The sequence below is a fragment of the Uloborus diversus genome, chromosome 7, assembly GCF_026930045.1.
Source record: "Uloborus diversus isolate 005 chromosome 7, Udiv.v.3.1, whole genome shotgun sequence".
Taxonomy (NCBI): domain Eukaryota; kingdom Metazoa; phylum Arthropoda; class Arachnida; order Araneae; family Uloboridae; genus Uloborus; species Uloborus diversus.
The window spans coordinates 81,999,508-82,024,449 of NC_072737.1; the positions used below are offsets into that span (position 1 = coordinate 81,999,508).

The 24,942-nt window shown below is 30.9% G+C and overlaps 1 protein-coding gene across 1 annotated transcript in view; it reads right to left on the reverse strand.

Annotated features, from left to right (window-relative positions):
* Positions 1-24,942, reverse strand: part of LOC129226762 (uncharacterized) — a 160,966-nt gene that overhangs the window by 12,369 nt on the left and 123,655 nt on the right. The window contains exons 23-33 of the mRNA XM_054861391.1: positions 23,008-23,272; positions 21,862-21,929; positions 19,452-19,623; positions 17,853-17,920; positions 15,924-16,061; positions 12,590-12,748; positions 12,003-12,129; positions 11,812-11,890; positions 8,465-11,697; positions 6,678-6,929; positions 5,112-5,192 (exon numbers count right to left, since the gene is read on the reverse strand). Coding sequence (XP_054717366.1) covers positions 5,112-5,192; positions 6,678-6,929; positions 8,465-11,697; positions 11,812-11,890; positions 12,003-12,129; positions 12,590-12,748; positions 15,924-16,061; positions 17,853-17,920; positions 19,452-19,623; positions 21,862-21,929; positions 23,008-23,272 — 4,642 coding nt within the window. The remainder of the gene's footprint in view (positions 1-5,111; positions 5,193-6,677; positions 6,930-8,464; positions 11,698-11,811; positions 11,891-12,002; positions 12,130-12,589; positions 12,749-15,923; positions 16,062-17,852; positions 17,921-19,451; positions 19,624-21,861; positions 21,930-23,007; positions 23,273-24,942) is intronic.

Here is a 24,942-nt window from a genome sequence, read left to right on the forward strand (position 1 = left end):
AAGGAAAAAAAGTTACAAGCCTTTTTAAATCAAGTTTAAGAAATCTCGATTCCATTCAAATTGTGAACCATTTTCTTTCTCATTTTAATTCCTTAAACTTATTTTGTTTTGTGTTTCCATGGTTATGCATTTTAAATCCATCTTTTTGGATTTAATTTCTTAAAAATATTTAATATTTGTCGTCATTGTCTGGAAGCATAGGCGGATTTAGGACTGAGTTCTTGGGGGGGGGGGGGAGGGGGCAGGTTTTTTTTTTTTTTTCCTTTTTGTGAGCAGCATTTTAATTTGCCCCCTCCCCCATGTTTCAGTTTGTCTCCGGTGATGCATAAGGCCATGCTTTACCTTTTTCGTGTGTGTTTTTTCATTAATGGTGTGTTTTAATGCTGTCCTTTTTTAATTGACCTTAAGAGAGGTGACTGGTATCAAGAGAGCGACGCAGGGCTCCCTTTTAAGTGAAATATAGAATATGTTCAATTTTAGGGGGTCCGGGGGTTTCTCCCCTGGAGGAAATTTTGTAAAATGGATACAAAATTCTGCATTTTGAAGCCTTATAAGGGTTAATTGGACAGACAAAAATCTCGGGGAAAAAATAGACAAATAATTTTTTTAAAAAAGTTTCATGATTTAAATGTGCTTTGTGATGTAAATTAATACTTTAAAAGAAATGCTGTACACATTTAGAAAATATGTAACATGAGAGTAACATACTACTTATTAGAACAATTCATAATTTATACACTTGATAAGAAATAAAATAGAAGCACACTTTGCTTAGGAGTTTCAAAGACTTGTCTAATTATTTTCAAGGTTTGGTTGGTTAGATTGGGTGTTTTGGCACAAGAGCCCTAGTAGGCTATACTTCGCCAATTCTTTTCAAGAATTTTAGAAGATTTAATAATTTAAGGCACCTCATTTGCACTTTCCAGTCTTGAAATCGAGTACTAGATTATACAGTTGTACAGTATTATTCAAACTTTAAGTTTAAAAGAAAAAATAAACAAAAGAATTCTCTCATTACAACAACCTTTTTTTAAATTATAAGCAGTGCAGAAAACGAAAAGAAATAGAAGTAGTGTATCATTTTTTCTGGGCTAAACAGATTAACAATATGCAGTAGAAGCAAGATAAAAGCAATCAATACAGAAGAATTTCCAAAATACTGCATTTGGGATTAAATAAATAGCAAGATATGAAACATGTGAGTCACAAAAATTTATTTCAAGTAATATGTTACAAACGAAAGAACCATGATTTTTACACTTTTGATGCAGGATGTAGCAAGGAGCTGAATTTGACATATTTTATCCCCCTAGCATTTGTTAGAAATTTTAAAATTTGAGGTTTGTAGCTACACGTTTCCAAATATTCAAGGTTTTCAAGCACTTGAAAATAAAATTAGTTTTTTCCAAGCACTTACCATTTTTCAAGGAACAAATCATGCAATTTTTTTGCGAGTTACGGATCCACTTCAAAGCAGTAGCCCGAAGCTATAGCTTGTTTATCTTATAGGCAAATCCGGCCCTATAAGTAATTCACTCTTACCTGCAGATTTTTGTAATTTTTACGAACATTCGTCAGTTTTTACGGTTAAAATATTTTTACAATTTTACCAGTAAGTACGTGTGAATTCCAGAAGGTTCTTCAAAATCTTTCGTCTGTAACAACACAAAATATCTAATTTTTGAAATCACGCAAATTGAAAATGAACATTCTGAAAATAAAGAAAACAAATCATAACAAGTAGATCATTCTATTAGTGCAAATGGGGAGGGGGCTTCCCTTTGTTTTAGGTTCAAATTTAAAAATAATCATCAATTATTATAAGTGTTTCAGCTGAATGCGTAGCTCGTTTAGCCTACATTTTCATTTATACAACTACTCGGCCAATACTGAGTAGTTGCAAAAAATTGAATATTGTCCAAGACAGATATTAAAATTTATAAAAAAGCGCAAGCATATTTAATATTATGCAATCATTTACAAATCAATTTTAAATTTTGAGAATAATGAAGTTTTTAATGCTTTAATGGAATAAATCTTTATTTTCATGTCCCCAAAGTTAATAAAACTTATTTATTAAAAATTGTGCAAAAAAGGTAAGTATAGAAAATATGGAATTTTTAGATAAAAAATAAATTTTTGCAACAAACAAAAATTAGTTATAAGAAATATAAAAATTCCTTTGTTTTAAAAAAAGGGAAATAAAACAACGTTAAAAGCATAGTGCAGGAACACTGCAGACACTTGTTTTGGCATTACAGGAAATTCCTTTTTCAATGCACAAAATGTGAGCTTGTAGATTTAAAGACATCGGACAAAAGTCGGATTTTTTTGTCGAATGTTTTAACATTTTTTAGCTCATATTTTATGCACTGATAAAGACGTTCCTTGTAATGCAGAAACACGTGTGTTCAGTGTTCCTGCACATTTGCTTTACTTGCTTTTAAAAATTATTTATGTTTGGCAGACTAGAGCTAAAATAGATTGGCATAGTTTGTCTTAATTCCAACTTGATCAATCATACCTTTTATTTATTTATTTTTAATTTTAAAAATAATTTTTTTGTAAAATTTTTGACGTAAACAAAATTTTTAAAACAATGCAAAATTAAATTTCAGCAGGAATTTAGTTTTAAATAAAAACTTTTATATGGACAAAGAGGTCTATACTACTATTCCAATAAGTTCAAAATTGATCATGTGTGTGTCAGTGGTTCTTCTTAAAACATAATTGGTACTTGTTAACTTGGCCGAGTAGTGAAATGCCGAGTACTCGGTAACTCGGTAATCGGCCGAGTAGTGAAAGACCGAGTACTCGGTACTCGGCCAAAGTGCTACTCGGTACGTCTCTAATTAAATCTTTTCCCGTTCATTTTTATTTTATATATTACATAACATATTGCTGTCCTCAATTGAGGACGCTGGGCATTGAAGGCAAAAAAGAAGAATTTTTCCAACGTTAATTATTCTTCTTTGATTGGAGGTTTTAAGCACATATTTGCATTCTGTTTAGATTTAAAACACCTTAGACATCAAAAATAAGTTTCTTTTTATTTTCAGATTGTTATCCCAATTACTCGCGAATATTAAAAAATAGTATGCCTCGTAAATTTCTTACAACTGATGAAGCTCACGAATATTTGTTCTCAGAACAAATAGAAGCAGACATAATTTCAATTCCCCCTGAAGTTGATGAGCTCACAGATGAAGAGGGTATTGATGATGAAGGCACAAATTTACCGGAAATATCTGATATCACTAGTACTGTGGAGATTGAAATTGCAGATAAAGACGTCAGTGATGTAGAGAACTATGGTATGCCTCCATCAACCAAAAAAAAAAAAAGGAAGGAAAAGAAGAAAATGTTAATTGGATAAAAAGTAAACCACAGTACACAAAATTGAAAGAAGAAATAAAAGCAAATGAATTTTTAGGGGACGACACAGACATATGGCAACTAAGTGTGTTAGAAACATTTGAAAAAATTTTTACTCCAGAAGTTTATAACCTCATTCTAAGGGAAACCCTCAGGTATGCTGCTGAAATAAAAAATATTCCGGACTATGCTCTATCTAAAAATGATTTGATGGTATTTATAGGATTTTTTATATTTTCTGGATACCATGTACTGCCTAGTGAAAGAGACTACTGGTCCGACCATGAGGACTTGAGGATTGACTTAGTAAAAAAAAGCATGAGCCGTAATTCTTACACTAAATTGAAGTCCCTAATACATTTCAATGACAATAGAAAAGCAAAAGAAAACACATTAGACAGATCCTTCCAAATTAGGCCTTTACTAGATTTGTTGAATAAAAATTTCCAACAATGGGGAGTTTTTCAAACTCATATGAAATGATTGTTCGCTATTACGGCCATAATTCTTTGAAGCAATATATGAAGGGTAAGTCCATTAGGTATGGTTATAAGCTTTGTGCAATGTGTGGAAAAAATGGTTATTGCTTCAATTTTTCTCTCCGTGGTGGTAGTAAAGATAGAAATAGTGACCATACTCTTCCTCTAGGAAGTCAAGTTGTGTTAGAAATGCTTCTAATAATTCTGAATCCCTCAAATCATGTTATATTTTTTGATAACTTTTTTGCCAGTTACCAATTACTTGTTATGCTGAAGGAATCTGGGTTTCGTTCTTGTGGAACCATACGAGAAAATAGAATGGCCGGATGTCCTTTGAAACCTCAGAAAGTAATTGAGAAGGAGAAAAGAGGTTCTTTTGACCATAGCTTTGATAAGGAAAATGAAATTTTAATTGTAAGATGGAATGACAACAAATCTGTCACAATGGCTACAAATTTTGAAACTATAAATCCTGTGGGGCAAACAATGCGTTGGTGCAAAGGTCAAAAAGAAAGAGTGTCTGTCCCTCAACCAAAGATAATACGAGAATACAACACGTTTATGGGAGGTGTTGATCAGCATGACTGCTACTTGGAAAAATACACAATATCCATAAGGGGAAAGGAATGGTATTGGTGTTTGTTTACCCGAATGATTGACATGGCAGCTGTAAATGCTTATGTTTTGCAAAAGACTTTGCCCACAAAAAGGACACTAAGAAACAAATGTCGATCAAGGACTTTCGACGTGAAATCGCTGTGGCTTATATGAAAAAAGGTCAAAGCAATCGTGTCGGCAGAAATAATTTGGGCGTTAATGGGTTAATGATGAGTTATGGGTAAAACATTACAATTAATGCACTGTTTTACAAAATACTTAAAAGTTTTTAAAAATAACAACAACAATAAAAATAAGCCTTTAAATTTTGCAGAAATTAAGTATTTTTACACATTTTGATTTTATTATTTACAATGAAAAAGAAATCCCAATTGTGTTCAATTCACTTTGAAAATTTTTTAAACCTGAACAAGAGCAAAATTTAAATTGGTATTTTCTTCATAATAACAACTTATCATTTAAAATTACATTTAAATAAATTTGTTAACCATACATTTTGTTTAAAAAGAGTTTAGTTTTTTATTCAATATTTGAAACACAGCTAAACAGTAACAAATCTGAAACATAGATGTGTCAAAAAATCAGATCCCATGTTCAGTACATTTAAGCAGATTATTCATTTCATTAGGTAGCACTAACCTTCAGGATCAATAGAAATATTTTTCATATGAGCAGCAATGCGAGCATCTTGTAATTCCTCATACACCTTTTTCCATGCATCTAAAAAAATGTACATAAAATTTTAAATTATACTAAATGAAATGTCCTTATATATGTATATATAGGGGCTAAAATTCAAGAAAGAAGACCAGATTCTTCCGAAAATTTATCCAATCCTTTCCTTGAAAATAGTCTGGGCACTAGTCTGAATAAACATTTTAAAGAGGCTGTGGCTACTTAAGATAATTAGACATGGCTGCCTGGATGAACATCATCTCAAAATAGCAATTTTCAACCTAAGCAGATGCTCTTATTGGTAAGAATAAAAACAGATGGAGGGGAAGGGGGGGTTGCACCTGATGGTCAGTCCGGAACTACTCAAAAGTTTTATACCTACTTTTTTTTTTTTTTTAAATATTTACTGAATTTTGTATGGGAGGTTATGAATGATGTTTAGGGAAAAAGAATTTTGCATTGCTGAAAACAACATTTTTTGTGAGTAATTTGGCAGAAAAGTAGGATTTTCTTTTATATTATTGTATCAGGATTCAAGGATTTCAATTTGGCAAATTTTTCAGCTTTGAATATTTTTTAAATTTTCTACAACTTTATAAATGTTGTAAATTTCAATAAACATTTTAAATCGTAACTAAGTTACATTGTTCTTTTCCTGTAAAGAACAATACTTTAGGTATGACTACTAATTTTTTTTATTTTGCTCTTTTTAATCTAAACTAAAGGAAAATAATATTTAAAAGCATTAATCTACACTTAGACGGACAAGTTCTAAATGCAATAACTTCAAATCCTGTTAATGATGATCTTTTGATGATTTATGTACAAAATTTATGATATTGGCAACTAAACACTGGCCAAGAAAAAGCAGATTTCTACATTTTACTAGAAATCTTTCATGCATGAAGTTTTCGAAAATTATTCCATATGAAAATAATTTTTGAGAAATTTAAATTGCAATCCCCTCACCCCCATGTTGGTGAGCAAGATTCATAGGTTACAAAGGATCAAGAAGATTATAAAACAAATACTTAAAAAGCACTCATTTTTGCGAAAAGTTTAAGATATCAGTGATTCTGTGAGCAGAAAATTTTGCAAATTCCATGTGAACAGAAATAAAATTGATTACATATGAGGTTTCGGTCCTAGGTAGGCATTCATTGAAAAGTTTTTTGAAGTCCTGCGTATAGCAGCACCTACCAGGGCTACCAGTACAATCTCTTGCCCCAAGACAGAGGTGAGGTTCAACTGCCATTTGTACTGGTTACCTCCAAATTTTTAATTTTGACACTTATATCCATTTGCTTCTCACTGCCTCATATGTGAAGCTGAAATGTTAAATTTTTGTTGGACCCACAAAATTTGCAAAAATTAAAACTTTGCAAAAATAAGTGTTTTTTAGTTACCAATTTCAGAACAGAGATTTCAATCACATTTTAGCAATTCCTTAAATCTACACATAAATTTCAATGCAGAATTAGGATCGTTGGATAATTACTTATAGTAAAAGAAAATGAAGAAACAACAAACCTTTAAGACTATCTGATTGCACATTAAAACCATCTTCACTTTGAATTTCATACATAATGTAAGGCTTTGTTTTGGAGGCATTGTTGGTCTTTAATTCCATATCTCTCATATGTATCTTCAAAAGAATGGATTCATTATCATCATCAAAGGAATACAAATCAGAATCAGAAAGAGCTTTCTCCAAATCATTTGAAGTTTTTGCATAAGGTGTTGGGTGACAAGAAGTAGCAGCAAGCACTTTAGCATTCTGGCCTGAAATATGTAAATATTATGTAAGCAAAAACTGAAAAAATATTTTTGAATTTTATGATAACCATAATTGTTAAGAACATCAGTTTTTATATTATCGGTTATAAAAAGAAAACCACAATACTTCCAACAAGGGAACCATACCAACACAACAATTGGGGGGGGGGGGATTAATAAGTAGCAATCAAAAGAGCAAAGCGAAACATTTTTGCCACATTAATCATTTGCCTTCATCTCTCTGTGATCAAGATACAAGATCTTAAAATATGGTGATCTTTTAAGCAACCGCCCCAATTTTGACGACAGTTGGCAAAAAATGAAACATTCCAGATTAGAATGTCAATACTTTGAATGTTGATAAAGTGACTCCTTCAGAAAGTTCCATGATTGGGTATTTCATTTCTAGTTTAAAGCAATATTCCAATATGATTTGCTATGCTTGGTACAAGTCTGAGTTAATGCAAATGGCTACCTCTTTTTCAATTTTTTTTTCTTTTTTTTTTTTTGCAGGAAGTTGACTGCAAGAAGTCATTGATTGCATTTACCATTGTATTTACCGCAAGAAGTCTAACTGTAATAAATTAATTTCATGTCCAATTCCACAAAAAAATTTAAGATAGTAAGATTTGATATATTTATCTGCAAAGACAAAACATGAAAAATACATCTGAAACAAACCTTAGCTATAATTATAACATAAATTTGCATTTTGGGTAGTAAAACATTCTTTTGAAGTAGGAATTTGAAAGCTAAAATGTTTATTATGAAAAAGGACATTTTTATCCCAAGGGTAGGGAAGTAGCAAATATTAACTTCTACTTTTGTTTGTGACGATTGCTGTCAAAAAATGTAATTACAGAGGGGGACATAACAATTAATAAAAAAGTTTAACATTTTCTGCATAATTGCAAACAGAAGAAAAGAATTATTTGCTTCAAAATGTAGATCAGAGACATATTATTAATGTTGTTTTTGGTTTTTACAGTTAGAATCACTCACAAGTGCAATACAGTGCTAAACAGAAAATTGGCGGAAGATGCGTAGGAAATTAGGGTACTTAATTTTGCAAAGCAAAAAAATATATTCTTAATTTAATCAATTTCCCCTGAATTTTTGTTACTTTTTCGAAATTCCTTGATATTTCCCTGATTAATAAAGTTCCCTGACTTTTCCCTGATCTGGCGCCACCCTGCACTAGATGGTTGCACCGTATTCATGGGCCACAGCAACCTCAGTTTAACCCGCCTAAAATTATTATTATTCAAATCCAAACTTATGACTGTTACTGGACCCTTGTCTGTTACTGGTGCCGCTACCCTAATGTAGGATCAACACATGTATTTTTAATAATATCTCATTTTAAAGTAGAAATATGATATGAAATTGGAAATTTAAATAACTATTAAATGCTTGAAACTACATTACAACATAATTAATTAAATGATATGGCTTTAAAAATTGATGCATTAACCAAAATTACTTTCAATGCGGAATAATCACAGTTGAAATTATGCAGGGGTTGAAAACCTAGAGCTCACCTTCAAGAACAGGAGGCTGAGTTGAATTAAACACAATATCTTTGTTGAGACTAGTAACAGGAACAATAGGAATTGTAAAGGCTGGTTTAAGAGCAGCAATATTCAAGTGCAGACTTTTTGTCTTTGGCTGAGATGACTCCTTAACATTACCATTCAACACTGCCCTTTTCTTCTTTAATTTTTCAGCCGTTCGAGCTGCAACTTTCCGCGTATGAGCAAAGCGAGTTTTTTTCTCAGCCGTATTCTCTTCTGAAGATTTCTCTTTAGACTGTGCTTTTCTTTTAGACATTTCTGCAGACAAATTTAGCATTTGTTCTGCAGCTTTTTTCAAAATACTTACAATATTATTATTTGTTGAAGATACTGAAGGATCATTATAATTTGTCATCATTTCACTAGAAACAGTAGAACTAGCAGCACTGTCAGTAGGTGACAATCGGGATTCCAACGATTGCACTCTGGAGACTATGTTTGATTCACAATTAGTTTCATTTTGTGTTAAGTAAGGTTTTGGCTCTAGGTGGTTTGAATAAGAAGATAATCTTGCATCAGGTTGCACTGGAATGGCACTGGATGACTCAAAGTGTTCTGTCTTAATGTTAGAAGAGTTATTTCCAATACTTATACCATTTACTTGATTTTGTGAGATAGAATTGAAAGGGATTTGATTCGTGAATTGCTGTGACAGTTGCTGCTGAGGTAAAATTGATGGAAATGTACAATTTTGAGTTTGTCCAACAGGAACCTGAAAAATGTAGTTTGGTTGTGGAGTTGGGTGAGACATTGGTTCCTCAAGGATCATAACCTGATTTTGAGGAATAGCAACTGTTTGCTGAGGATAAATGAATGGGTTTAAGGAATTAGATGCAAATGAACCTTGTAAGGATATCTGTTGAACATTTACAGTAGACAGATGTATTCCAGTTGCTTGTTGCATTTGCAAGGGACTTGGTATCAGGGTAGTAGGGCCAAAGTTTACATTATTGGAAGGAAAAATTGGAACAATTTGATCAGGCACATTGACAGCTAGCGACATAGTTTCATTATTAGTAATAGTGATAGATCCAACATATGAAAGCTGTGAATTTTGGGTCAGTTCAACTGGAGCAGTTAAAAAGTTATTCTGTGGCACTTGAATTTGACTAATAAGAGAACTAGGTTGATGCATTCCATCAGACTGTGGAGGAATAACTAATGTATTGCAAGGTACCTGCATTAGTCCTGAGTTATTGCAAACTGTGTTGCTGTACCCAATATTATAACTAGAAATATTTTCAGCAGCTATTGATAAATTATTTACATTCATTGGTACACTATGGACAAATGTATCTTGCACTGTATGTTCAAACTGTGGACCTGGTTGTTCTGGAATCTGAAAATGTGAAGGCATTCCTTGTTCTTCAACAATCAACACGTTATTTTCAAGACGTTGAGGCAAATTACTTTTTGAGTCCCAAGTATGATTTTGCATGTGATTTTGAGGTAAAATATGCCGATTTTGAGAAGTTGCGGTAAAAGTTTGATGTTTGCTTTGATGATTTGTAGAATTGTGATTAACTTTATTCTGATTCACTATTATTTTATTTCTATTTTCAGTTTGATTGGCAGCGGCATTACACTTCAGTGGAGCAGAAAATGAACTTGATTGTGACTTCTTACTGCTTGAATTTTCTGCTGCAACACCATTTGGCTCTTTCAGCAAATCAGCAGAAACCTTCAACGAATTTTGAGAAGGAACTGTTCTGTTAGGATGTTTCATCACATTTGCATTGTCATTTTTAGGCTCCAGATTACATGCTGATGCAATAGCATTAGCATCATTATGACTTAGAATAAAATTCTTTTTCAGACTTTCAAAAGTTTCCTCAGAACTTTCCGATGAAGTTGAATCTTCATCAGCAGATGAAGAATCAAGGAAAAAATTACATACTTCAGAATGCTTCTTATAACTGTCCTCAGTACGATAAAGCCTTTTGCATTTATGGCATTTAAATGGTCCTGAGAGAGAAATACCATTTGCAATTTTAATGTTTGAATCTTCAAGCATGGAATTTAGTCCAATGTTATCAGCTTTAGTAGTATTGTCACAATTTAAAACAACATTTTGCTGATTACATCTCAATCCAAAATCATTTTTGCCATTAAATTTCAATTTCTTCCACAACGATTCATTCTCTTTAGTTGTTAACATGCATTTTTCAAGTACGGGCATTTCTGCAGCAGAATCCAGCTTACCATCATTGTTATTAGCTGTACAAGAGCGAATGTTCGATGAATGCTTCAAATGGGAGTCATCATTTGAACTATAGCCAGAACTTTCATTCATTCTATTTTCTTTGGGATCCACATTAAATACTGGTAGAACTGTTTCCCTTACAGAACATGGGGGGAGAACAGATTTTAATAATGGCAACATGTTATCAGGAAATGCTTTTAATCCTTTATTTTGGTGAATGAACCGCTCCATAATTTCTTTCGTTATTTCTTTTTCCGCAATTAAGTGCATCAACTTCTCCGAGTCTTGTAAATTTTGTCCATTCAAAACATATGATTGTAACAATTTATTAAATTTTTTGAAGTCATTTTCTTTAATATATTTTTTTATTTCACAGTTTAATTCATTTTTTTCTGAATTTAAAAGAATAGAATTGGCATTTAATTGCGATGATTTATTGGAATTTAAAACTTGATTTTTACAGTTTCTAATATTATTTTCTATTTCTGAAGCTGCAAGGAGTGACTCCAGTTGATTATCATGAGAAGAAGAATGTCTATTTTTTGTTTTGTCTGATTTACAACAGGGAGAAAACCCATTTAACCACAAGGTATTGCTAGTTTTTAATTTATCACAATTGTTTTCATCATTTCCGTTTTTTATATACTTAAAATCATGTGAATGAACATAATTAACTTGTTTCCTAGACTTTTTAAACTGCTTAACAACAGCTTTTATTAAACGATTTAAAACAAATTTGACATCATTTAAAACAATATTTTCAATTAAACTATAATTTTGTTTCTCAGAAATTTGTACCAACTGGACATCCTGATTTGAATCCAATTCAGAATCTACCTTTCTTGCTTCTTTACAAGAATTTTCACTATGCACAATTGTTTTATGAGTAGTTGAATGTGGTTCCCACTGATAATTATCTGGCAGCATTTCTACAATTCGACACATGTATTTTACTCTTTTTCTTGGATTTTTGGTGCTCCAAAATATACGTGTGCATCTAAAATAAAATAAGAAAACTGATAATCATTTTAAACGAATAAGTGAAGTCTGCTTAATGTATTAAAAAAATAAATATAATAATAAATATGCATAATATTTTTAGAAATCTTACTCATAATTAACAGGAATCAACACTTCATGGCCATTGGATAAAGCAGTTAGATGTCCCAATTTAGTAATTTTTAATGATCCTTAAAAGAAAAAACCATAATAAGACTTATATTTGAAACTCAGACTATTTTGAAACAATTAAAATAAAAATCATAAACTTTTCAAGATATTGAATTTAGATATACAGCATACCAATAAGAACTTGAATTTTATCCTTATCCATAGGTGATTGCCATAATTTCTTAACCCATTTTGGAGCGATGCTTGCTTGACTTACATTAATTCTACGCAGCATGGGAAAATCACTTTCTCTAATTATCTAAACAGAAGACAGTGTTGGAAGACACAACAAATTGAATAAAAAAAGTAATCAATCGTTTATGACAAAAAATTATTTTCATTAATGAGTAAGCAATTTCATAAAAATTACGAAGTTTTTCAATGCTAATTTAATATTTTATAAGACTATAATGAATGAAACCTTAGATAACTTTTATATATGCAGAAATTTTATAAAATTTAAAAAAAAATTTTAAAATTATAATAATACAGTTTTGATTAGTAGTATAAAAAAATTAAGGAATTTGGATAAAAATCTGATATAAAATATTATAGTCATGAAAGAATGAAGCACAAAATTGCTTGGTATTGACTATCATTACAGTCAAAAAAAAAAAAGTTTATGTGTACTAAAGTGAAGTAGCATATTCTACAGATTTTATAGACAAATTATTTGCAGATCAGTTATTTCTTTTAAAATGTAAACAATTTATGACTACCTTAGCATCAACATTGTCTTTATGAAGAGCGCAGAAGACTTTACGATCTGCCTGTAACATAGCTTCATCCTTCCTTGCACAGTAAAAATGATAATTTGCAGGACAGCCCCTAACACAGCAGCCAACAGTGGCTCCCATTTGATTACAGAATTCACAACTCTAAAATAAAAATAAAAAGAATCATTTAAAAATTCAAAACAAATTTATTATGATATGAAATATAATTCAGAATAATCTGAATAAAAACCAAAACTAAACATTAATTTTTGCTTAGCTATTACAGAAAGTGAATATTTCACGTCAATTAAGACTAACATTATTACAACCATAAATTTCAGGTGCAAGAAGTATAAAATTTTTAAGGTTTATTTATTGACACTACGTAGTGCTGGATCTAGGTAGGGTTAAATAACTATGCTAACTAAGAACATTAAAACGAGATAAAAAATCAGGACGTTTTTAAAATCACAAATCAAAAGGCATTTGATAAAATAACATCTGTAATACAGTCGTCCCTCGTCTCATTGCAAATGGCCTTTTGTGGCTTCACTCAATTACGGTTCTCTTTCAATCAAATTCATTCATTAGCCTTTTATAATGCGCTGAAGTTAATTCTTTCCTTTGAAAAAGTAACAAAGTATTGATTTAAATAATGAAAGGTCTTCTTGGTGGCTATAGTAGAGTCAGTTGAGAGGGGGAGGAGGATTTATAAAAACGCTGAAAAAATGGTAAGTATCGCCATACTTCCATTTTTTCAGCATTTGCCATCTGCTTTCCAGCACTAAACACTTACTGGGGACAGGGTTCATACACTTTTGGTTAAAAAAAGTTCCCTGACTTTTCCAGGTTTTCCAGGTTATTTTTTAAAAAACTCCAGGTTACTCGCTTCATTCAAAATTTAAGTTTAAATAGTAATATTTTCAAAATAATTAAAATTGTTTAAAGTAGCAATGCAGAAGAACTGAAACTTCTCCCCTTAGATTTAAAAAAAAAACTTGGAATTTTTTTTTCCTTTGTTTTCTCTGTCAAAATTTTAAGTTTTTTTTCAACATTTTGTTCAAAATTGTTTTAATTTGTTTACTATTTGTTGAAAACAGAGTACTTTCACCATATTTTAGCGTTTCTTTGATGTCATGCGTAATATTATAGCGTTTTGCTGTAGTCCTGCAGCAACCTTTTAGCATCCGCTTTTGGTTTACAATACTGCTTTTTATTTTCTTATTAGTAGGTTACACAAAACATACTGAGCAAAATGCAAAGCTAAATTTCAGTATAAATATGATTAACTTGTTGCATCGATCGGCATACCATGTAATGCATAGTAACAAAAATCAACATCCGCCAATCATAGGCCAATGCCAAAAATCTTTTTTTTTTATTTTTTCACATATTAAAGGACGCTTACATTAAAATTTCAAATTTTCTTCTCCAGAAAGTAGCAGTTAATTTTCAAAAATTCATAACTTTTTGCACATTTAATGTTATTTTCAATAGTTTACATTAATGTTCACATCCAATTCTGTTTCTGGAAGTTTAAGTCTACTTCCATTGTGCAAACGATCAAATATGGCGACAAAGTGAAAAATTTAAAATAATAAGTAGATTTTTGGCTTTGCAGTATAAAAGTAGTAATAAATAATTAATAATCCTTAAAAAACTACAATAAAAGCAAAATAGTCAGTATTTAACACATAAGAGTCTAAATCAATTAAAACAAAAAAATGTTATGAAGATTAAATTTTGCATTTTTCCAGAAAATAATTACAAATTATCCGGAAAAAAAAGGCACAATTTGTGTTGTTTTCAATAGTTTGCATTGCAATTAACATCCAATGCCGTTTTCGGGAACTTAGGCACTTAAAAAGTCTTGTGTACTTCCATCTTGGGAATGACCAAATATGGCGGCTATGCCCAAAAATAATAAATAACTTTTTTAATTTGTCGCATGAAGACAATAAAAAAATAATAAAATCTTCATGAAACTTCAATTCATTGAAAAGTTTTTATCACATTTGCGTCCAAGGCAGTGAGGATATAATCTTATCCTTCTGTTTTAAGAACAAAATTTTTCATTTCTCAAGAAAATTATTTTAAATAATAATAATAATAGAAAAACAATTTGCAGAAAATTTTTTGTTATTTTCATCAGTTTTCAATTAAAGAAAACATCCAATTCTGCTTTGTTTTTAGAAACTTAGGCATTTTAGGATCGTGTCTACTTCCATCTTGTGAATGACCAAAGATGGCGACTACGTTTCACACGTAGCTAAAATGATTTTCCGATCAAAAAAAAAAAAGAAAACGATTTTCCCCGATCGACCCTCCCATCTACAGGTTGTGCTTCCGAAGCAGTAAATTGTCTTCTCTCCTGTTGAGTTTGTTCAAAATTCCTGTTCACTTGATTTTTTTTTCCCTTGGGAACTACTGAGAGCCAAAAATGGCGGCTGCTGAAGATTTTTTTGGGTCGCCACTTTTTTCATTGCTATAAAATTGTTACAATTTTTTTTAAATACATCGATAAAAATGAAGATTAGATCTCATAAAACAAAATTCCCTGGGAAAAAATTGGGAAAAGAAAAACTTTGGGGACACATTTGGAAAATTCCCTGACATTTTTGACTATGTCATTTTCCCTGATAATTCCGGGTTTTCCCGGAGCGTACGAACCCTGAAACGAACAGAATGTTGTGGCAACCCATCTAAAACTTTAGGCAGTAGAAAGAAATGCGTTCCCCTTACTGACTCCATGTAAGAAAATCTTCGCTCTTTTGGCGCATTTTTCGTTGTGAAAAAAAAACGTTCGTTTTTCCATTGCTGTTTTTAAGTGTCAGAGTCAATTTAGATAAAAATTTACAATTTTTTTCGTGAAATCACAATAAAAAGGAAGACTAGATCTCATGGTACTTAATTCCTTGGGAAAAAAATGGAAAAAAATTTTTGGAGGACAAAATTTGAAAACTCCCTGACTTTTCCCTGACATTTTCGACTGTGTCATTTTCCCTGACAATTCCCGGTTTTCCAGGAATTCCCGGAGCGTACGAACCCTGTGGGGAGTGTATATGACTGTGTAATTGAAAAAAACGTATTTAGATAATATGAGCGTATATGTTATTTTGTGACTATAGGGCTCTAATCTCTAATTAATTTGAAAAACGAATTTGAATGATCGTAAATAAGTTTTAAAAGCTCCAAAAAAAATATTTGATTTATAAACAGGTCCGTCATGTAAGGGGCCAATTGCTCCGCTAAATTTGGAAAATGTATGTATTTACATATAAGTGGGTATGGTTTTTTTTCAGCATAGTTTACACTGAGTATATAACTTGCTGCTTACCATCAATTTGCCTCTAGCTATTGCTGGATGCACATTACGTAAAGACCCATCCTCTTGCTCTAATACCTCAGCAGACCACACAGCACAATTAACATGAATCCAATCATCTTGTCCACAATACAACAACCGACCACATTTCTGCAATTAATAGTAACAATAATTATAACAACATTGATTAGCATGACTAAAAATGACAACAATCATCTTCATCACGCTTGGCACATCTTTTTGTGTGCCATGGTTCTCTTCAGAAGCTTCTCACACATCACCCTCTTTCCAGCCATATTAGTAACAATAATAGCAATAATAAAAATAAGTTCAAATATACAGTCAACTCTCAATAACTTGAAGTCTCAAGGGACAAGATAAAACCTTCAAATTATGGGAAGTTTCCACAGCCCCCTCAAGAGTTTGGAACCCAATGAAAACTTTGAGATACAGGAATATTCTAGTTATAAGGTTCCCAGTTAATGCGAGTTGACTGTAAAATGAAAATGCATTTACTATACATACAATCCTCTTTCCTGCTCAAAACTATACAATAGGGTGGTTCAAAAATACATGTATAAAAAAAAGTTTCTTCTAGATAACAGAACACCCATCAATATTTTTAGACTTGTGGATGATAATCTACTGCAAGAATTTTAGCTTCCTATTTCAACTGAAAGAGGGTGCTCAACCCCCTCCCCCAAATTCATACCTGTGGGGAGAGGGGTTAAAAAAGTATGTTGAACTGAAAAACAACGCTACATATCATAATATACACTAGTAATATGCATATCCATTGCATTAAATTATTTACAAAATAACAGATGGGGACGATAAATGTTTCTAAATTTGTGACATTTTCTATGCTACAGCTAGTGTTAAATTAAGGGGTCATTGAGCACCCTCTTAAAATTTGAGTAAGAAGTTAGAACTCTTACAGTGTAGTACTATTAAAAAAATAGGGGGGGGGGGGGGTTCTGGACTGTAGCTGAAAAAAAAAGTTTTTTTGAACCACCCTACTATACAAATTAAGGTTTCAAATCCCAGAACTATAATCAAACTTTTAAAATCTATTTGTGAACCTTGTATTCCTTCTTTTGAATCTTTTCAATAAGTTAATGTCTCTCTTAAGATAAGGAAATAAAAATAGATAAATAAGATTGCCTTAGACACAACAAGCACAATACAGCTTCATCATTACTTTTATTCCATCTATTGAAAGATGAATAATTTTAGAAAATTACTACAGATTGTAAAGCATCAAATTGTTTCTTTTGGTTCACTGAAATGTGACAATAACCAGAATGGTGCATTTTTCAAAATTATATATATATATAACAAATTTTCTTGCACTTCTTTGGAAAACGTTTGAAAACCTGAAAGGAAAACCTTGCAACAATGCTGCTAATATAGCTAGAATGTTACCAAATTTTTTAGTTTGAACTATTTTTTCATGAAAAATTAATTTATGACTCAAAAAAAGAGTGGCTGTAAAACTAAATTTTAAACTGTGTTCAATTTAGACATCTTAGTTTCGTAACAATAACTTTCAAATTCTTGTAATATGGAAGTTGCATGCAATGAGAATTGAATCTCTTTTTCCACTCCTAAGATTGCATGTACAGAATAGAGAAGGTTTTTATAGGTAATTTTTTTCTAAGTTTTAACAATGATTTTAAAAAATAATCATCCCACAAAAAATAAATTAAATACCTTTGCCCTGAAACCTAAAAGACAATTAAACAACACATAAAATGCCCCAATTGGCAGTTCTGCATTTCCTTGCAAATTTGGGAACGTCATATATTGTTGAAATATCTTTTAAATTCTCCTATACTGAGGTTTGAAATGTAGTAAATTTAATTCAGTTATTTCTAAACAAAAATTATATCAGAGTGAATAGAATAAATAAATTATATATATTAAAGAACTACTGCTTACTTTTGATGTACTATCTCCCGTGTAACCACAAAGCACACATGATCGACTATCATACAGAGAAATTGCACCTGTAAAGATTACATTTATCAGAGATGCAAATACAAAAACATCAAATAAACAACCAATTCTGATCAAAATCATGACTCCATTTGTTTGTTAAATCTCAATTTAAAAAGGAAAAAAAAAAGGAGAAAGAAAAACTAAATGACCTTTAACTTACTAATTCTATAGAAGACAGTAGGGAGTGATGGGACACCCAGAATTATGCTTCATAAAAATAGTTTTTAATTTTCCGACTCTTCCACAGCATTAAATAATCCTAGTACCATACTTTTGCAGTAAATCTTTCAGTTGCAGAGTGCTGTGAATTTATGTCAGAAAAAGACTTTTTCACACCAACAAAAGTAAATGACTGTATCTCATTCCATCATATTAAATTAACAAATTGCATCATTTTTAACTTTAATGAAATTTGGCAGGTAACATGTACCAATATTCTGTACTGCAAAACTGTTATCTATTTATTGAAAAAAATTTGTTGCTTACATATAGCCATTTTTTGCTCCGCGAATGGGCAAAATATGACATTTTTTTATCCTTTTTCTAAGAGTTTTAGAGGCCTTTAAGTTACAGAAGCTTTTTAAGATAATCGGAAGGCATATGAACCTTGTGTCAAGAAATCAAAAGTTACAAAATAATTTTCTCTTTTATAGGCAGATAATTTTAAAAATACAGGTGCATTTCTTTACTAATAATAAAGCAGAAAGTCTCTCTGTCCGGAGGATGTCTGGATGTCTGTAGGATGTCTGTGACGCGCATAGGGCCTAAACCGTTCGGCCGATTTTCATGAAATTTGGCACAAAGTTAGTATGTAGCATGGGGGTGTGCACCTCGAAGCGATTTTTCGAAAATTCGATGTGGTTCTTTTTTTATTCCAATTTTAAGAAAAAAACTATCATAAATTACGAAATTATCATAACGTGGAACTGTAACATGGGCACAAGCCAATTGGCGAGATACGAAATGATCATAACGTGGAACCGTAACATGGGTACAAGCCAATTGGCGAGAAATTTCACCATACATTATTTGTAAATATACAGGCGAACCAAAAGACCTTTAATTTTTCTATTACGGGCGAAGCCGTGCGGGTGCCACTAGTATGTAATATAAAGACACATACATATGTATGTAATGTTATAAATGCATGCATAATTATAACACTACCATAAACACATTTGAATGTTTTCAAAGGATACAAGTTAATTTGAATCAAACAAACTGAAAAAATGAGTGTTCTAAAATGTATTCTATAAATATATCCACAGAAATAATAAAAATATATTTCTTTTCATTGCTTAGTCATTTGAATTAAAATGTAATGCAACCAAAACCTTTTTTACAGTTGGAAGATAAATGTATCATTCGTAAGGTTTTCCTGGAACTAACCCTGGCAAATATCAAAGGATTACTCTATCAGGTACATAAAGTGCCAATGTAATAAGTTAATAAAGACAGTACAAACAAACGTAATAAAAATAAAAACTTAGTATGCTTCCCAAACAAAAAAAAAATAGTATAGAATACATTTGAACTTACTTGACAGTTCCAACGAAGAAAGTAAATCAGTTCTTTCTAGGTACTGAGAATAAGTATGATCTATACTGGGTGGTACAACAGCATTTGGAAGCATTCCATCAGGAAAATCAACTTTTCTTCTCCACAATTTCCCAACAGGTAGTTTAAACCATGGAAAAGTTTTCTTTAATTCCTGAAAGTAATGAATTTAAAGTTTGAAGAAAATCAAGTTTCAACCGAAATACAATCTTTTTTCTTTTATCTCACATGCAAATAGTTTGTAAAATATTGTGTAGAAAACTGAAATTGCTTTTTGCACTATTTATTAACTTAACTTTCTTAACTTTTTTGTAAATTACTGATAATGTAGCAAGCTTTTTTTAAATTTATATTTGTATCTGCAGTTTTTAATGGGATGTTAAATAAATTTTCAGTTTCTTTTTTTGTGAAAATTAATGCATTATTTTAAAAAGCCATTAAAATACATGTCACTGAAAGTATTGTCCTTCACTAGCGACTACTTTTCCCCATCTTATACATCCCGTTACACATCCCGTTCACCCCCCTGACAGGTGCCTTTGTACCCATGGACATATAAAAAATATATATAAATAGGTTTGAGGAACTCAATTATATTCAATACATTTTCACAAGCCATTTTATATTGAAATACCTCAAACATCCATTGAAAATAACGTTAAACAAAATATCCAACAGAAATTAAACTTTGAAAATTAACAGAAGGTCTTTTCCTTTTTTTAAATTTTCCTTAATTTTTAACATTAGTGACCTCTTTAAAAAAAATTATTGCTCTTAAGAAAGTTAATGATGTTATGAATAAATATGTTTTCAAACAAAAAATTAACTAGATTCATGATAGTATGGCTCTCTATGTACCTACATAATAACTTTAATTTATATGCAAATTGATACCTTTAACAAAACTAACCCATTACAAAAAACTCAGTTTATATTAAACCAACAAAAATCTAGAAAGTCGACTTCAAATGAAAACAGGTGGGATTGATGGTTTGTAGATCCTACAACAGGTGGGGGTTACTTCAACACTATATCTTCAAGCCCTACTTCAAATTCATCATCATTGTTAAAAGCAAATTTCAGACGTTGATGACAAGGCACCATTTAGAGGTACTTCACATTGTAAGAAGACTCATGTGTGACCCAATATAATATTCCTTTAAAACGTCTTTAATATTTTTTTAAACATTCCTAATAACTTTATGAAGGATACATCATAGTTTTTTATGGTTTTCTCTTTGTTTTTTCTCTGGTAAGATAGTATTTTTGAATTTTTTTACTTCTTTTTATTTAGCAGATGAATTTTTACTGACTTAGTTCAAATGAAATTTTTGGCAATAAAAAATATTTAAATTTGTTTAAACGCAAAATTATGAAAAAAAAACACTTTTTAGTTTTTTCGCATTGTTCCACTACTTCAAAAAATTCAAAAAAATCCCTTGGTGTAGAGGAGTATAAAAGACGTTTTCAGACAAAATTTGGTGAGTGACGCTTTTCAGAAAAGCATTGAAAAAAAAATTTAAATCTTCTATCTGTAGCCAAAAATTGGCTTTTCGTTTAAAAATTATGACTATAATAATTTTTCATGTATTGTATTCCTAAGAATAAGGAAAAAAATTACCATTCATTAATTTTGAATTTTACTATGAAAAAAAAACTAAAATCGGAAAAAAAGTTTTTTTTTTTTTTTTTTTTTTTTTTGGAAAATCCGAAGGTTGTTTGAGATAAAGAGCTGAAAATTTGGCTAAATTATTTCCATTCGACACCAAAATGATCAAGTGCAAGTCGAAAAAGCCGCAAGGGCAGATTTAACATAGAAACCTGGCAACGGCCTTTGTGGCATTTTCTATGCAATGGCTAATAATAAATTAAGACATCATTGAGCACCCTCTTAAAATTTAAGTAAGAAGCTAAAACTTTTACAGCATAATACTGTTAGTAAGTCTTAAAAAAAAAGGAGGGGGGGGGGGGCTGGACTGTAGCTGAAATAAAGGTTTTTTGAACCACCCTAATGCACAGTTTGTGTAAATGACTGGTATAATAACTACAAATTGGTTGACAGTAAACTATTTTTCAAAAATTCTGAAATTGTATGTTTTTAAATAATTTTGGCTGTTGGATAATCCCAAATAATTTCAGCACAATAGTAGTCATAAAAAAGAAATTGAAAAGAAAAAAAAAACTTAGCATTGACAAAAACAGAAAACATGAAAATTACTTCTTTCAAAAGTGCTTTAGCTGTATTGACGTAAAGAGCCATTCCATTGTCTTTTCCTTTTGAAATTATACCTATGACTTCTTCAAAAAATGATTCCTAAATAAATAAATTTCAAATGTAAACAGATTCATTTTTTCTTTGCAAAAAATTAAAACACAACCCACATGTACTTACTATATTTTTATATCTTCCTCGCTCTAATTTATATTTCACTGGCATAAAATCAACAATATGCTTCTGATCTAAAATAAAAGACAAATAAACCAACTTTAGATGATAAAGGTGCAAGAGCTTCTTTTAGTTTTAACATGAAGAAAATGTTTAAACAAATTACATAAAAAAAAGTGCCTACTGCTTTACCCACAGAATGGTGCACAATATTTTGTTGCAGTTTTCTTTTTTTTTTTTTTTTTTTTGAAACATTTTTCTTCAAGACCATATGAACCATTTGGAAATACGTATTTAATTTTTCATGCTGCAGCATTTTGGAGGAAAAAAATTAAATATATTTTTGACTTTACTTGGAACAATGTGTATGTAATATTTTAGCAGTTTTGCCTTTCAAAAAAAGTATTATTTTTCTTTCTGATGAAGTCGTTCAATAAAAGAAACTCAATGTTTCTAATTACATATAGAAATATAACACTTGCAAAGTACTGAGACATGGGGCCAGGCCTGTCAGTTCAAATTTCTCCAGAAGGGCAAAGGGGAATTACTCAATACAAATTTAATAGGATAGAATAAAACACTTCCACTTATAAGTAAATACATTAATTTATCAAAGGGGGGGGGAGGATGCAATTGCCCACTCCTCAGTCTTGACCCCTTGTGTGACAGGCATGCATGTGGCCCTCCCCCAATGCACCTGTAATGTAAGTGGCCCTTCACTGAAAACGTTTGCGCACCCCTACATTAGCACATTAAAACCAAGTGAGCCAGTTAGCTTCCAGAAAAATTCTAACTAGTTTAAATTTTGCACAAAAGTGAAAACAATTACACACACTGAAGAAATAATAAATAAATATAATAGATGATCAATCAAATAAATGGTTTTTTGCATAGTAAACAGTTAGTATTTGCAGGCCTGAGAATAAACAACACTCAACAATAGATTCTATCGTTGAGTTAGAATTTACACTATTAGAATCAAATCATTGAAACAAAAATCAGTTTCAGTCAGAGGTAGTGGCAAGGACGAATCCAATTTCTGTTTTAGAGAGGGATATATTTATTGAAGAAAAAATAAAATAGTTGGAAAAGATTCGAATTTTTTTTAAAAAAAAAGAAAAAGAACAACAATAAGAATCAGAAAAATATTACCTGTCAAGGAGCAGGAATTTGCTTCAACTTTTCCGATCAAATCTGAAATAGTTGCCACGATTTCAGACTTTCCACTTTCTGTAGGTTCACACAAATTTTCCAATGGTGTAAGTGAAGAAGCACTGGTAGAAGAAGATCGAGAATCCTTTGGATCTTTTTCAATGGCACTAAAAATACTAAATTTCTCGCAAGATTTATTCAATTTCTTGTTTTTATGAATCTCTGAACTGTTTGGAACATAACTAAGTTTCCTATAATCAGAATCCTAAAGAAAAAAATGAAATTAAATAAGTAAACCTAAATATCAGATTTTAAATAAATTTCAGCATCATATTCTAAATGATTTGATGAGTTCAAAAACACCTCATCTAGTTTGGAAAAATCAAGGAGTGGATTACTTTTTAAACTCATCAATTCAAATTATTTTGAAATTTGAATGAAAAATTGCAAGTAAAAATTGCAAACAATTTTGATTTTTAAAATAAATAATAATGACATAGAAAACTTGTTCATCTAGATGAAGAAAGAAAAAGAAAAATGAGAAAAAGAAATTTTAAACACACCAACATAATTTTTCGTGATTTTTTTTTCTAAGGATTTAGTGGTGGAAAAAAAAATACACTTCTAACACTACTTTCAGAGAGTTTTTCAGAATTTAGAAAAATTGCAGGGTTGGATGCTATTTATATCATTAAGAGGGAGATATGTGGTTGAAATTGCTGAGACCCCAAGGTATTAATAACCATAAATTGTGATAATATTAGATACAAAATTGCATAGGATAATATTTTTAAAACATTCAAAATGCACTTAAAATATTATATAGTAATGGTACCCGCACGGCTTTGCCCGTAGTTGAAAATTAAAAGGTCATTTGGTTCACCTATATAGTTACAAATGATGGATGACGAATTTCTCGCCAATTTGCTATGTTCATTTGCTTGCCCATGTTGGGGTTTCACGTTATGATAATTTGGTAATTTACTTGTTCACGTAGTAATAATTTGCTCAGTAAAAATTTTCTTAAAATTGGAATAGAAAAAGGACAAAATTTTCAAAAAATCGCTTTGAGGTGCACACCCCCATGCTAAAAACTAATTCTGTGCCAAATTCCATGAAAATCGGACAAACGGTCCAGGCGCTATGGGCGTCACAGAGATCCTAACAGACATCCAGACAGAGAGAATTGAAGCTTTATTATTAGTAAAGATAATTTAAAAATAAAATTGATTTTAATCACTTTTGGATAACTTAAATTAACGTTGATTGCTGTGATTTTTTTTTTTAATGAATACTGAGTTTACTTAATTCATAATTAAATCACTGATTCCAATCAACCCCAAATATGAATTGAACATGCTGATGAGGAAGCATAACATGAGTCAAATGAGTTTCACAAAAAAAATAAGAAAAAAATGACAAAAGGAAGAGCTATTCGGCAAAAGTTAAACAACAGTATTACTTCAAACAATAATAAATTAAGAATTAAATCTAAATTGCATATCTTCCTATCAATTACGTAATAATAATACAAATACAAAAGTGACGAACGGTAACAGGCTCTGGGCCCAGCTAAGCTGGTCATAGTCAGTTTATCAATCAGCAATGAAAATAATGAGCCCTCTTAAAATTATTCACCCTATTGCTATTAATATTAGGTATGTTTACTATTTATATTTTGCGAGTTTCTAATCGCACATAATAGGATAAATGCAATACCAATCGTTAAAATATTCAATACCATCACATACAATCATACAGCTGCTTCTGAAAACTATTCCAAATGACTAGACCCTGTTGAAGTGGTAATTTTTCCTGATTTCAAGATTAGCTTGGGATTTGAAAAGCTTAAGATAGAATACAAAATCTGAATTTCATGATGGTATTGCATAGTTTAACAATTGGAATTGCATTTATCCTAATAAGTGCTATTAG